General features: G+C 44.8%; 1 protein-coding gene across 4 annotated transcripts in view; it reads left to right on the top strand.

Annotated features, from left to right (window-relative positions):
• The first annotated feature begins 5,175 nt into the window (after positions 1-5,175).
• The window catches only part of Dmxl2 (Dmx like 2), a 128,538-nt gene continuing 119,308 nt past the window's right edge, over positions 5,176-14,405 (top strand). For all 4 annotated transcript variants that reach the window (XM_051156466.1, XM_051156464.1, XM_051156465.1 and 1 more), the window contains exon 1: positions 5,176-5,428. In XM_051156466.1, coding sequence (XP_051012423.1) covers positions 5,342-5,428 — 87 coding nt within the window. In that variant the 5' untranslated portion in view covers positions 5,176-5,341. The remainder of the gene's footprint in view (positions 5,429-14,405) is intronic.

The raw sequence follows: 14,405 nt of genomic DNA, 5'->3' as shown, positions 1-14,405 counted from the left end.
TGGATCGATGTGAGTTCAAGGCCAGCTTGGCCTACAAAGGGAGTTCAGGACAGCCAAGGCTACAGAGAGAAACCCTGTCTGGAAAAACAAAAGCAAAAACAAACAAACAAACAAACAAAAAGAAAGGTGACCAGAAGGTTCTTTTTTTCTTTCTTTCTTTCTTTGTTATTTTTGTTTGTTTGTTTTGAGACAAAACTATTAAATGACAAAATATTTTAAAAATTAGTTTTCACTTTAGTGCTAATTTAAAATGAATCCATGTGTCTGGAATAACGGCCCATGAGTTAAATCCCGACACTCAGGCTGCAGAGGCAGGCTGATCTCTGCATCTGCAGTCAGCATGGTCTACATGTAGAGTTTTAGGACAGCCAGGATGAGGCAGAGAGAGACACTGTCAAGAAAGAAAGAAAGAAGGAAGAAAGAAAAACGAAAGAAAGAAAAAAAAAAGAAAGAATTTAGAGTAAACCAGAACATTACCTTTTTTTTTTTTTTTTTTTTTTTTTTTTTAGTTTTTTAGAGATAGGGTTTCTCTGTGTAGCCTTAGCTGTCCGGGACTCACATTGTAGACCAGGTTAGCCTCAAACTCACAGGGAGCCACCTGCCTCTGCCTCCCAAGTGCTGGGATTAAAGGCGTGCGCCACCACTACCCAGCTTGGTGCTCCTTTTTAAGATCACTTTATCAAGATTAGAATTTATTTGTCATAAAATCCACTAATTCCAACTATATAGTTCAACTATTTCTGGTAAATTTGCTGAAGTACATGACCGCAATTTTATTTTAGAACATTTATTTGTATCATGCCAAAAAGCAATCCCATGCCCATTAAGAGTTACTTTCTGCTCCACCTCTGCCCAAGGAAACCACATCAATATACTGTAAGATTTTATAGAAGTGGAATCAAGCAACATGCAGGCTTTTGTATCAAGCTTCTTTTATTTCATCTCAGGCTGTCATTTTGCTGCATTTGATCCGGAATCTTCCACCTAAGCTAGTACTGAATTCTTTACCCACAGTCACTGAGATACTGTTCATTGTTGTTCTTGGCCACTAAATTTTGGGCGTGGGTTTTGTGACTACTGCTTGAAAGCTAAGGGCCTCTGACATTTACTGCGTCACTAAACCTAACCCTCAGGTATCTACTGTTAAAAAACCTGTGGAGCTGGTAGTGGCGGTAGGTGGTGCATGTCCGGCATCCCAACACTAGAGAGAAGCAAGGGGGAGAGTTAGCAGTCAGATTCAGCTCAAGGTCCACCCTGTGTTGGAGGCCAGCATGGGCTACCTGAGGCTCTCTGCCTCAAAAACAAAACCAAACCTGAGGACACGAGGTGTTTGCCTTACAATTGTGTTTGCCTGTTTCGATAATTTATTTCACTCGTATGGGTGGTTTGCTTGCAATGTATGCCCCGCCCTCATTTCTGGTGCCTACAGAAGCCAGAAGAGGGCATCACTGGAGCCCTCTGGAGCGGAAGTTACAGACTGTCGTGAGCTGCCATTGTGGTGCTGGGAATCAAACTCAAGTCTTCTGGATGAGCAGCCAGGGCTCTTACCCACTGAGCCATCTCTCGAGGCACATGTTTTGTTAATTAATAACTTGTTAATTAATCTCAGCGTTCTCAGGTGCATCTCTGCTAGTCTGAGGACGGCCCATTCGCCCTAGCCCATTTCAGGCCAGACAGCCACTTCCAAATCAGAAGAAAGAGATGTCTCTAATGGTCCAGGCAGAAGAAAGATGGGTAAAGAAGAAATGAAATCGTGGGCTAAAAGAAACTATTAATTGCAAGTGAGTTTCAGGGTGGACAGACCGGACAATAAGAGGGTTGGTTATCATCAGGAGCCTTAAGTTGCCATCTGCTCTCCTGAGACGCAGTCGCTTGAGGACTCCAGAGGGAAGAAGGGAAGAGGTAGAAGCCAGCTTTAGATGTTTGAGTTGATACGGAAGGGAGGAGGAGGAGGAGGAGGAGGAGGAGGAGGAGGAGCTCCACCTCACAGTTGTGTGAATGGATCACAATGTCACCAAATGCTACAAAACAAGAACCAGCTGTTCAGTCAGTCTTAGGATGATGCATCTGATAGTGGTTTTGCCTCAGTGAAGGTTCATCCGGAGTCTAGTATTAACAATGGGTCTCCCCCCTCCCTCCCATGCCTCCCCTGAACCCCACTTCCTCCACAGAAGTCCACCTTGATGCTTTTCCTTAGGAGCCTGCATTTGTTTTTTTTGTTTTTTGTTTTTTTTTTTGTTTTTTTTTTTCTTGACAAATTCTCTCACTGGCTGGATTGTGAGTTTCAGGGATCTGCCCAGTTCTAAGTCCTCTCCAGTGCTGGAATTATAAGTGTGAACCATACACCTGCCTTTTTTTTTTTTTTTTTTAAATTGCATTCTGGGGCTTGAACTCGAATCCTCACACTCTCATGCCAAGCTCTTTACGGACTGAGTTAGTCCTGACACATGGTTTCAGGTTTCAAAATGATTATTTCTTTCTGTTGTGAGTGTGGAGACTAAAATTGTTCGCTTTTTGGAGATAGGTTCTCACAAGGTGTTGTTTTCCCCAGCTTCGTGAGCACTGGGATTGCAGGAGCCAGCTGACACCCTTAACTAAAACTCTTTCTGACACTTAAGATATTGTTTACTTCTTGCTAAGTATCCCTGCTTCCTAAAGCTGGCTTCTGTTTCATCTTTATTTGGCATTTAATAAAACATTTACCTCTGTTTATGAATATAGGGTTAGAATTGCTTCAAACTGTTATTTTGTTGTTATTGTCCGCCCCCCCCCCCCCAAGTTTCTATTGACTCTAAGACGGAGAGACTCTCTGTGTAGCCTTGGCTGTTCTGGACTCACTTTGTAGACCAGACTGTCCTTGAACTCACAGAGATCCACCTGCCTCTGCCTCCCATTGCCTCCCGAGTGCTGGGATTAAAGGCTTTGCCACCACGCCTGGCTTTATCTTCAACTCTTATATGTCTATAAATAAAGTATTTCAATTCCAGTACTAGGGAAAATTAAATATTGATCTTAACTTGAAATGTCTATGGATTCTAGTGAACAAGCATACAACACAAACAAACATACTACTGTGGTGTGTGTGTGTGTGTGTGTGTGTGTTATATGTGACACAGAGGAGGAAACCTTAAGGTATGTGGTAGGTAGGCAAAGTGACCTTTAAGTTACAAGAGGGTTGTCAGGCCAACAAGGGGAGGAAGGCATTCCAGAGAGTACAAAGAGCATAGTAAAGTTAAGAAAGCATGGGAGGGGGGGGGGGAGGAAGGAAAGAAGAAAGAGAGAAAGAAAGAAACCCCCACACTGCTCTAGAGAGAGTCTTCATTCGGAGGGGTTGGAGACTAGTGGGGTGTAGAGCAGCCTGAGGGAAAACAGGAAGATTAGGCAGAAGCCGGTTGAATGGGACTGTCAGACAAGCTGAGGAATGTGGACTTTTAACTCACAACAGGGAATGGGAGCTACAACAGATTTTAAGCAGAAGAAACTTTCTTTTAGAATGGTTTCTCTGAGATGGCAGAGCAGCTCAATGACAGAGCATTTCCCTAGCTGCTGCCAGGTCCTGGGTTTGCTTCCCAGCACGCCTCAAACAAAACCAAACAGAAAACAAGATTTCTCTGCATGGATTGGAGAGCGAAGGTACTGCCCAGGGCACGTGGAGGCAACTACGGTTGTTAGGTGAGGAGTGAAGGCAGAACCGTGGGAAGAGGGCTGGGGAGCTGACGAGGGCCTTGGATTGTGAATTTCAAAAAGAATCGGATGGGTGGAGGTGGGGAAGTGTTTATGGCACTAGATGCCTTAGATATGCCTTAGATCTTTGGGAATTAGTTGATTACTTCAGCTTCCCACGGAACAGTCAACAACCGTGCCAAATCTGCCGCTGTTCTCTCCACCCTCAGCTTAACGGATGCGCTACACAGTCACCTTCTCAAAGCAGCTCTGATTTCAGCTCAGAGGCAGCGGATAGCCTTCAGGACAGGCAGAACGAAATCTGGGCTTCTCAGTGGATTCAGCGTCTGGCAAACTGAGAGACACAGACCTCCCTGGGTGCGTTTATTTCTTGTTAACTATTGTATTTGTTCCCTAACTGGTGTACAGTATCACCCGCCTAGAGCATTAAACTTAGTGCCTCTAACACCCCCGCCCCCCAGCCATTTTACTTCCCAGCTCCCGCTAGTTTCTCCATTGTAATGCGGCATTTCTAGTTGCCCGTAGCTGTCAAAATCGGATCTAGGGTCTAGTCTATGTCCTTAAAAAGGGCTCCTTCTAGCCCGTTAGTGAAAATATTGTTTTTCATCTTTTGTGGCCTCATCGAATTTTTTTTTTTTTTAATTTTTATCTGTCGTAACCCTTTTTGGTGCTTGGTCTTAAAATTTTCCCCGTAAACCCTTGCTCCATGCCGCGCGGTTTCTTGTATACAACCTGTGCTAAAAATTTGCAGTGAATTGACCCGGAGCAGGGATCTGATTTCAATTTAGTAGACAGTCTGGAAAAGCAGGCAATTCTGCGCCTTCATGACATCATTCACGGGGGAAAATAACTAGACAGAGGAATCACCAGTCTCTAGGGGGATGGGAGAGAAAAAGTGTGAGCAAAACAATTTGCTGTCGGGGGAGTACAGCTTTCTCCAAAGGCTGTTAGATGCTGGGTACTTTAAAACAGACAGAAAGGCTGCAAGATCATGGGATTTCCCAGTGATGGTAGTGTCCTTCCCCTGAGGTCAGCGGTGCTTACCATCACGCACTGTCCTCGAGGGAGAAGCTTTAAAAGCGCAGCTAAACAGGACGGCCCTCTTGGCCCCGCCCCCCGAAGGTCTGGGCCCCAGGACCAGAGGGAACTCCCGCACGTCTGCGCGCGCAACTAGCACAGAGGGTCCGCGCGACGCGGCGCGCGCAGTTGCCTTGGAGACGGCGGCGCGCGCGCGTCGCCGGGAGCGCGGGGCTGCGAGCTAGGGAGCGTTCTTTTCCCACCGCGCCGCGTCCCCGCGCCCGGCGTGCGCCAGCCTCTGCCTCGCGCGCGGCGTGACGGCCCGCACGCGCCCCGGTTGCGCGCACCCCGGCGTCGCCCCCGCCTTGCACGCGCCCCGGCTCTGCGCCCGCACTGTGCGCCGGTGCGGCAGGCCGTGGGAGCATCCGGGCATTTCCGCAGCCGAGCGGCGGTCGGGCGGCGGCGGCGGCAGCGGCGGCGGCAGCAGCGGCGGCGGCCGGAGCCTCTCATGGCCGGGCGGCGGCCGGCAGGAGACAGGCGAGCGGGGCGCTGAGTCCGGAGGACGCACGGGAAGCGGCTGCGACAGGGCGCGGGGCTTGTCCTTCTCTGGCGCAGAGCTCGGTCCAGCTGGAATCCGGAGATGCATCTGCATCAGGTCCTCACCGGGGCTGTCAACCCTGGAGACAACTGCTATTCCGTGGGCAGCGTCGGGGACCTCCCCTTCACGGTGAGCAGCAGAGCTGGGGCCTCCCGAAGGGCCGCGAGCGACGGGCCCACCCACGCCCCCTCGGCTCTGGGCTTGGGCGGTGGCGGGGGGCGGGGGGAGGCGAGAGGGGGAGCAGGATGAGGAATCGCCGCCCTCGTCTGCCCGGTGAACGAGCCGGCGGCGGAGCTGGAAGGTTGGGGCAGCCCCGGGGTCTGCGGTGCTGGGAGCTGGTTGCAGCAGCCAAAGCCTAGGGCGGTTTCCACCTGCTCCTGGCTAGTAGTTTACCCTCTTGGTCTCCGGGCTTGGAGGCGATGCTGCTCCCTGGCTTCCTGACCAGCCTGCGGCTTTAAATGAGCCCGCTGTATCTCCCAAGGCATAATCTTAGCACAAGGGAATAGAAAAATTTGCTATATCCCTGAAAGAGTTAGAATGGAAGTCACCTTTCTCGAGTGGCCTTTTTTTTTTCTCTGTTGTTTGTTTTTTGTTTTCCCTGAAGCAATGTGTGCGTTTTATGACTTTCCTTGGGCACTTTCCTTGGGTGAGAAAGATGCATGTAAACATAACGCTTTGGAAACTAGTACTTGCTGCTCAGCGAGATGGGATTCATCAGTCCCTTTTTTGAGAATAGATTGTTAAAATCAAACTCTCCTAGAGATTGTTTTATAAGACTCACATGGATTAATAAGAGTTTTTTTTTTTTTAAATCAGATTTATACATGGTCCTTCTTAGAAGGAATTATGTTAGTGAGATCACTATTTAGTACATATTGATAATCATATGCTTAATAAAATTGGATATTGCTTAGTAATATGCTTTTTGGACAACGGAAACCATTTGATGTCTACTTTACAGCAGCGTGTTTTTAAAACTGCAGAAAAAAAATTACAGCAAAACTGCAGAATCATTATGTAGCAGTGCGTTCTGGAACACTTTATCTGTTTTTAGTGTTTTGTCATTCATTAAAAATAACCCAACAAGGTCGCTTCTGGGCCTTATTATTTTTTAAATGGAGCCAGATCAGCTTTGTCCTAGTTTTAATAGAATCCTTTAAAAACAGGGCTATTTGACATATTGTTCTGTCACTATCGGTGGTTTGGTGGTGCTGGGTTTGGTGCACACGTGACTTAGAACATCAGTATAGGGCCCTGTGAGATGGCTGGCTTGCTACCAACCTGGATTTAGCCCCCCTTGTGGCTCACATGGTAGAAGGAGAGAACAGACTCACAGCAGGTTGCCATCTCACCCCCATATGCTTACCCCCTCCCCCACAACAAAAATTCTTAAAAAAAAAAAAAAAACAAACCCAATAATATTTGCATAGACTGGAGCTTGCTTGTTAAGTGCAGAGACTGGAGGAGAGAGGCAGAGAGAGAGAGAGAGAGAGAAAGAGAGAGAGAGAGAGAGAGAGAGAACACTTTTGTGTCTTTCAGTGTGCAGAGGAGGAGGAAATCCCCTTGGATCAGAAGAGTGTGTGTCCTTCAGGAAGTAAATCTGGACTTTGCTAATGATATTTCCTCTCTATGGGGTGATGGTAGTTTTACTGTGTCTATCCAAAGTGAAGCCTTAGCTGGGTGGTAGAGTTATGAGACCATGCCCCAAACAAAACAAAAGTAGTGTTCCTGCTACCTCTCAGCAGAGTTGGTTTAGAGTTAAACTCGGCTCTGCCTGGAAAGGCCATCGTGAGAGCTATCAGTGCTCTGCAGGTGTGCTTATGCCCAGACCGTCTATGGCCATAGTTCTTACAATCTAACGGATTGTGTAATGTTGGTCAGATTTGCCCCCTCTGAATGTCTGGAGTCACCTTTTTATCAGAGAACCGTGTGTTAATACGAAAGGTTCCAAATGGGCTTCCTTTTACTCATTTCAGGGGTTTCAGCTCTTCCCATGGCTGCTAGGGTAATTATTTTGAGTACCATTTCATCACGCCCCTCTTTGAGAATGTGCTCCTAGAAGCCACATTAAGGAAACGTTGCCACATGTCCTGCTGTCTTTCACGTTGTTTGACTGTCTGCTTCTCACACTGGCCCCTCTGTGACATAGTGATCTTACCGTAGCCTATCTTTAAGTTATGTGTCTGTGTGTATTAGTGGGTGGGCCTGTGTAGGTGAGTGCAGGTGCCTTTAGAGGCTAGAGGTGTCAGATCCCTCGAAGTTATAGGGAGTTATGGGCCACCTGGCATGAGTGATGATAATAGGATTCAAGCCCACTGTCTCTACCACCCTGTAGACTACGTAGTTACGTTCATCGGGACAACCTTGCTTATTATCTTCTCAGCTACCATTTGAAAAATCTATTTGGTTTAGAATCGTTGCCTGTGCTAATTTGTTATTTTGACCCTTTGGCAAGCGCAAATACAGATCTATTTGTGCACATTTCATTTTAATATCTTAATTATGAGTGTGGTGCTCAGTTATCTTGCTGTGAACTAGAAATGATCTTTTGAACATTATGATAACATGTTTGCTTAAAGATACAATAATAAGTTGTTTTCAAGCAACTAACAAATACCTTAAAAACAGCATATAGAGTAAAAAGATTACAGAAAATGAAGTCTCTTCACATAGAGCATGTCAGCTGACTTTATAATAGTTTGATAAAAAAAAAAGCCTTCAGTTCTGCATCAGGTGACTAAAGTTCTAGGCATGGCTGGAATGAATCTTGTGACTTCATTTGATGGCTTTTCTCAGATGATTCCTTAACAGAGAGCCTACTCTGTACCGTGTGTGTGTGTGTGCGCGCGCGCGCGGGCATCTAGACATGGTTGGTGTAGAAGGAGAGTCTGTTTTGCAGCTGGCTAGTGGCTCTTAGTTGATATGTTGCCTAATGTCTTCAGGACTTTTTCAAAATACTTGGAATCTGTAAATTGAACAAATTTGAAGAGTAGAACTGTTATAAGAAACTTTTCAATGCTTATGACATTGTAGTGATGGAAAAATAATGTGCTGTGTATCTCACTGCATGTAGTGGGGGTTTGGTTGGCTTGGCTGTGAGAGGTTGCTTGGTGATGTCATGATGTCCTGGCTTATGCTGTGTGCATACTGGTGCAGTTTGTAGTGTGTGTTCCAGTGATGCATGTCATTTCATAGGTGATGTGTGAGCTGTGGCAGTTTTATTTGTGTTCTGTCAGTAGACAGCAGCTTTTTTTCTTTCATCATTCAATTGTGACTTTGTAAATATAATTTTTTTTTTCGAGACAAAGTTTCTCTGTGTTAGCCTTGTTTGTCCTGGTTTGTAGACCAGGCTAACCTTGAACTTACAGAGATCCACTTGCCCCTGCCTCCGCCTCCCAAGTGCTGGGATTAAAGGCATGTGCCACTCCACTGGGCTATAAACATCGTATTTTAAATGACATTTTTTTGTATGTGTCATTGTGTCATTCTTAAAGCATCACCTTTTTATCAGTCTTCTTTTTCTTTTTTCTCAGACAGGATTTCTCTTGTAGTCCTGGCTGTCCTGGACTCACTTTGTAGACCAGGCTGGCCTCAAACTGAGAGATCCACCTGCCTCTGCCTCCTGAGTGCTGGGACTACAGGCATGTGCCACTGCACCCAGCTTTTCTTTTTCTTTTTGTTTTTCGAGACAGGGTTTCTCTGTGTAGTCTTGGCTGTCTTGGACTCACTTTGTACACAAGGCTGGCCTCAACCTCACAGAGATCTGCCTGCCTCTGCCTCCTAAATTCTCGGATTTCAGGGGTGAGCCACTGTTCCTGGCTTACCAGTTTTTTGTTTTTTGTTTTTGTATTTTTGAAACAGGGTCTCTCTGTGTAGCCTTGGCTGTTCTGGACTCACTTTGTAGACCAGGCTGGCCTCAAACTCACAGCGATCTGCCTGCCTCTGCTGGGATTAAAGGTATGTGTCACCACACCTTGCATACTGAGTGCTGCAATTTAAGGAGTGTATCACAAACACTGGGGCCCTGTGTAAATCTCACTTAGCTGTTCTGCTGATGGTGGGAAGATTAGCAGCTTCCCAGGAACTCCGGTGTGGTCCTGATGCCTTCCTCCACAGTGGGAGCTCGGTGATTAAGTACTTGTATGATCTTGATAAAAATCACCTAGTCATTTTTATGTTTTTCATCTGTAAACAGAAGAAGTTCTTAAATTAGGTGCTCTCTTTAGTAAATTTATTTAGAAATTCCTGGGGGCCAGAGTTAAAATGGAACAGTACTATAAAATGATTGTAGTGAAGTTCTGGGTCTTAGTTGACTGTTGCCCAACGCATGAGGCATCATAGTCTGCTGTTCTAAAGTTTTGCGCTTCGTTAAAAGCCCATTCAGAGAACTTCGGAGGCAGTAGGCTCACAGCTGACAAGGAGCTCCCTCCCTTTCCTTTAAAAATATTACACTAATTAATTTATTAAGTGTGTATGTGTGCCCACATGTAGGTATGTGGGCATGCATATGAAGGTCAAAGGACAATTTGTAGGTTCCTTTCTGCCATGTGGGTCTCAGGGATTGAACTCAGGTCATCAGACCTGGTGGTACATGCCTTTACCTGCTGAACCATTTCACCTCCCCACCTCCCCCCTCCTCTTTCTCTTCCTCCTCCTCCTCTTCCTCTCCTCTCCCCTTCTCCTCATCCCCCTCTTCTCCTATTCCTCTTCCTCCTCTCTTCTTCCTTTTTCTTTTGTTTCTTGGTCCTATTCTGCCTCCTTCCTCCTCCTTGCTGTGTTGCTCAGGCTGCTCTTCAGTTGGCAGTTTTCCCACTTCAGCCTCCCAAATCCTGGGATTACAGCTGTGTTCCACAAGTCATTCTTGGGAAAATTCAGAGCAGTGCTTCTCAACCTCTGGGTCAAAATCTTTTGGGGGTTAATGACCCTTATCAGGTGTCACATATCAGATGTTTTTATATATCAGATATTTATATTACAATTTGTAGTAGCAAAATTACAGTTAGGAAGTAGCAAGGAAAATATTTTTATGGCTGGGGCCACCACAACATGAGGAGCTATGCTAAAGGGTCTCAGATTAGGAAGGTTGAGAACCACTGTGCTAGAACAAATTAGAGTCTTGGTATTTAATCATCAAAAGGAGCCCGGAATGCTGGTTAACAGCCCCAGGACACAGAGGGAAAACAAGGTATGTTTGGTCAGTTGAAGTTCTCCAGGTGATAAAGCAACACATTATATGTCTATTTTAACCTGTCTGTCTGGTTTTTCGAGATAGAGTTTCTTTATGTAGCCCTGGCTGTCCTGGACCCTCCTTATGGACCAGGCTGGCCTCACAGAGATATACTTGCCTCTGCTTCCTTGAGTGCTGGGATTACAGTTGTGTGCCACCGTGCCTGACTTTATTTGTCCATTTTTGATTAAAATATTATTTTATGTGTATGAATGTTTGCCTGCATGTATGTATATTCACCACATGCATGCTTAGTACCCAAGGAGGTTAGCAAGGGTGCTGGGTCCCTTGGGTCTGACGAGTTAGGGATCACTCAGTTCATCTCTAACTCATTCATGTGAGCCTCCACACGGGTACTAGGGAAGGGAACCTGAGTCTTCTGGAAGAGTGGTCAGTTCCTTTAATGGCTGAGCCATCTCCACAGCCCCATGTCTAGCTACTTTTTTTTGTTTGTTTGTTTAAAGCAAGTTTCTAAGGTAGATATTTTAGTATAACTTTTAGGGTTTTCAATTTTAGAGTTTGTGGAATTCATTTGCATTAGAGTTTTGATCTGGAAGGCTTTAATTTGTACTTTCAATTTATAAACTTGCTACCAAGGAACAAATATAACTTCTACAGGTTGTAATGGCCTTTTAAAAAAAAAAATTCTTTTAGAGACAGCTCATGGTGATCCTAGGAGTTGATGTCTGAGTACACGTAAGACCAGTTTCCTGTACTTCTCACCCCTTCCTTACATGACTGCTTAGGTTTCTTTAATGTCCCTAATCCTACACATTTGACAGTTAACCTTCTCCTGACAGGGAAGTTAGTGGTAGAAAGGGGTTTTCTGAATACAATCTGATACTCATTGAATATGCTAATTTGTGAGGTGACTTAAAAGACAAATGGTATCTTAGATGGGGTGGAGGAGGAGCAGGTGCAGGAGGAGAAGCAGCAGCAGCAGCAGCTCTTCCTCTTCCTGCTGCTGCTCCTTCTGTTCCTCCTCTTTCCTTTTTCTTATACAAATAGATGCATTCTCTTCTTGTCCTCTAGACATTGATTCTTCCCAGATATAATAATAATTAATTATACTAATTCATAGTGATGTTTTTCTCCTATGACTTTAGGAAAACCCCAGGAAATCTGAGGTATTTAGCAAGTGGGTGGCGCTTGCACAGGTACACACAGTGCCCTACCCCTAAACAAGATGAAAACAACAAAACCAAAACCAGAAGAAACCAACACATGAAAAGTTTGGTTTATGCTCAATTATAGATATATGTAGCTTATATAGTAGCTGTTATTCAAGAATAAAATAATTACTGGTTCTGGTGGTACAGAGCTATAATTTAGGATAAGAGACTCTTGGGAGGCTGAGGCAGGAGGACCACAGGGTTAAGGGCAACTTGGGCTGCAGAGTGAGTTCAGGGCTGGCCTGGGGAACTTAGCGAGCCTCTGTCTGTAAAGAAGGCTGGCAGCTGGGCTCATACTTATGGCTAATGAACTGCATTACCATGTGCAGTTTTTTCAGAATATATCTTTTATAAGTGTATAACAAAATGGTATGCACATGCATGTAAGTATGTACCTAAGGACGTGTTTTAATTAGGAGCCCAGCTAAAACCGTTTGCTTCATAGAACATCATTATTATTTGCAAGACTACTTGATAAACCAAAGCTATTCAGAATTAGATATTTAGCAATCATTTTCTCAAAAATGAACGAAGCTAAGATGGTTCTTCAGAGATGTGACATTATTTGCGAGCAGTGATAAAAATCAAGCTACAATTATAAATTTGGAAAGCTGGACTTGGATATTGAGTTTTACAGTTTCCCAATATAAAGACGTTCCTTTTGAGATCGATGACGCTATAAAAGTGTACAGCTGTTTTGGCTGCCTGAAACTTGCAATGATCTTCCCATCTCTACTTCCCTCATAATGGAATTACAGATGTGTGCCTCTATGCCTGGGCTATAAAGCATAATATTTTGATATTATGTATTAAAATAGGTTAATATTTAGAAACTCTTCACAAGCTGACATACTAACATAAACATCACAAATGGGCAACAGCTAACAGCTATACAAGGTTCAAAACAGATACATAGATTCCAGCAGCACAAAACAGGAAAAGGCAGTCACCATAGATAACCTTTTGTGTGACTAGCTCTATGAATCTGTGTACTGGAATAGTCTTTTTTTTTTTTTTTTAAATTTCTTTTCGATGCAGGGTTTCTCTGTGTAGCCTTGGCTGTCCCAGACTCGCTTTGTAGACCAGGCTGGCCTCAAACTCAAAACAATCCACCTACCTCTGCCTCTTGAGTGCTGGGATTGGAATAGTCTTATTATTAATAAATTTAGTCTGGTGCCCAGGGTCCTGAATACTTACTCTGTCTAGATTGTTTGTTGGAACAATGTGATTTATAATTTATACACATCTGTTTCCCTTCTGGGATGCTTCAGGTATTGTGACTATTTGTACATGGGCACAATGCTGGTATAACAGCCCGTAAGTGCACTTTCCTTGGCAAAAACACCTCACATATGTTGTGGAGGAAGAAGTGTGCTGTGTGTAACCCTGATGAGGAGACCCTTGGAGGCCCACATTCTTCTCCAGGTCCTGCCTGTGTATTTTCCTGTTGTTGATACGGTATTTCTTTATTTTAGCAAACCATAACCATAAGTATAACTTTTGTGTCCCGGAATTCCTAGTTCATCTTCATCCATGTAGGTGGTCAGTTCCAAAATGATATGAAAAATTCCCTGATGACTTCATGGTGTGGTGACGCATGCCTATAAAATCCTGACACTTGGACAAAAAGTTGACTAATGTTTTTTTTGTTGTTGTTCTTGTTTTCCTTTTTTTTTGAGATGGATTTTTCTCTGTGTAGCCTTGGCTGTCCTGGACTCACTTTGTAGGTCAGGCTGGTCTATAACTCAGAGCTCCACCTGCCTCTGCCTCCTGAGTTCTGGGATTACAGATGTGTGCCACTGTGCATCGCTTGATGTTTTCTTATCTACATCTCAGTTTTGTTTGTTTGTTTGTTTTTGTTTTTTTTCTTTCTTTTTTTCCTTCGAGAGAGGGTTTCTCTGTGTAGCCTTGGCTGTCCTAGACTCGCTTTGAAGACCAGGCTGGCCTCGAACTCACAGTGATCCACCTGCCTTTGCCTCCTGAGTGCTGGGATTAAAGGCATGCGCCACCATGCCTGGCAACATCTCAGTTTTAAGATACTACCATTTATCAATTGGGCATGGTACCATGCACACACGATCCCGGCACTGGGGAGGCAGAGGTCAGCTTGTCTACAGGGTGAATGGCCAGCCAGAGTATTCAGGGCTACCGATGTGGCTCCATGGGCCAGGGCACTTGCTGCCAAGCCCAGCTACCTGAGTTTCCTTCCCAGGACCCTTATGGTGAAAAGAGAGAACTGACACCCACACGTTGCTATCTTATCTTTATAAAGGAGGTATCGTACACACACACTAAAAGATAAGTACATAAAATAAAAAGATACAAAAACCATTAGAAAAGATTGTTAAAATATTTACCTATTTCCACCCAGAATCTGTGATACCAGTTAAATCATTGCAAATAGAATGTGAAAGCAGACATGGGAACTCCGCTGTTTCTTCATGTCTGCTGTTGCTTTCTGTTAGGCATGTGCGGGCTTATTTGGGGAGTGCCTCAGATCACTATGAAGGAAGGGGTTGCCAGGTAGATGGCTATAATGCAAATGGAGGTGAAGACTGTACGCCCATACTCTCATTAGACTGTGCTACTCCAGCTGAGGTCTTTGAGAACTGGGACTCAGAAGCCTTGGAGACCAATGCCCTCCTTTCTGCTTACTCATCACAGGCCCTCTGCATTGACAATGCATTCTGGCCCTTGAGTTCTTCAG

This window comes from Acomys russatus, chromosome 14, assembly GCF_903995435.1.
Source record: "Acomys russatus chromosome 14, mAcoRus1.1, whole genome shotgun sequence".
NCBI lineage: Eukaryota > Metazoa > Chordata > Mammalia > Rodentia > Muridae > Acomys > Acomys russatus.
The sequence above is the reverse complement of the archived record's forward strand: the minus strand, read 5'-3'. Positions and strand labels throughout refer to the sequence as shown.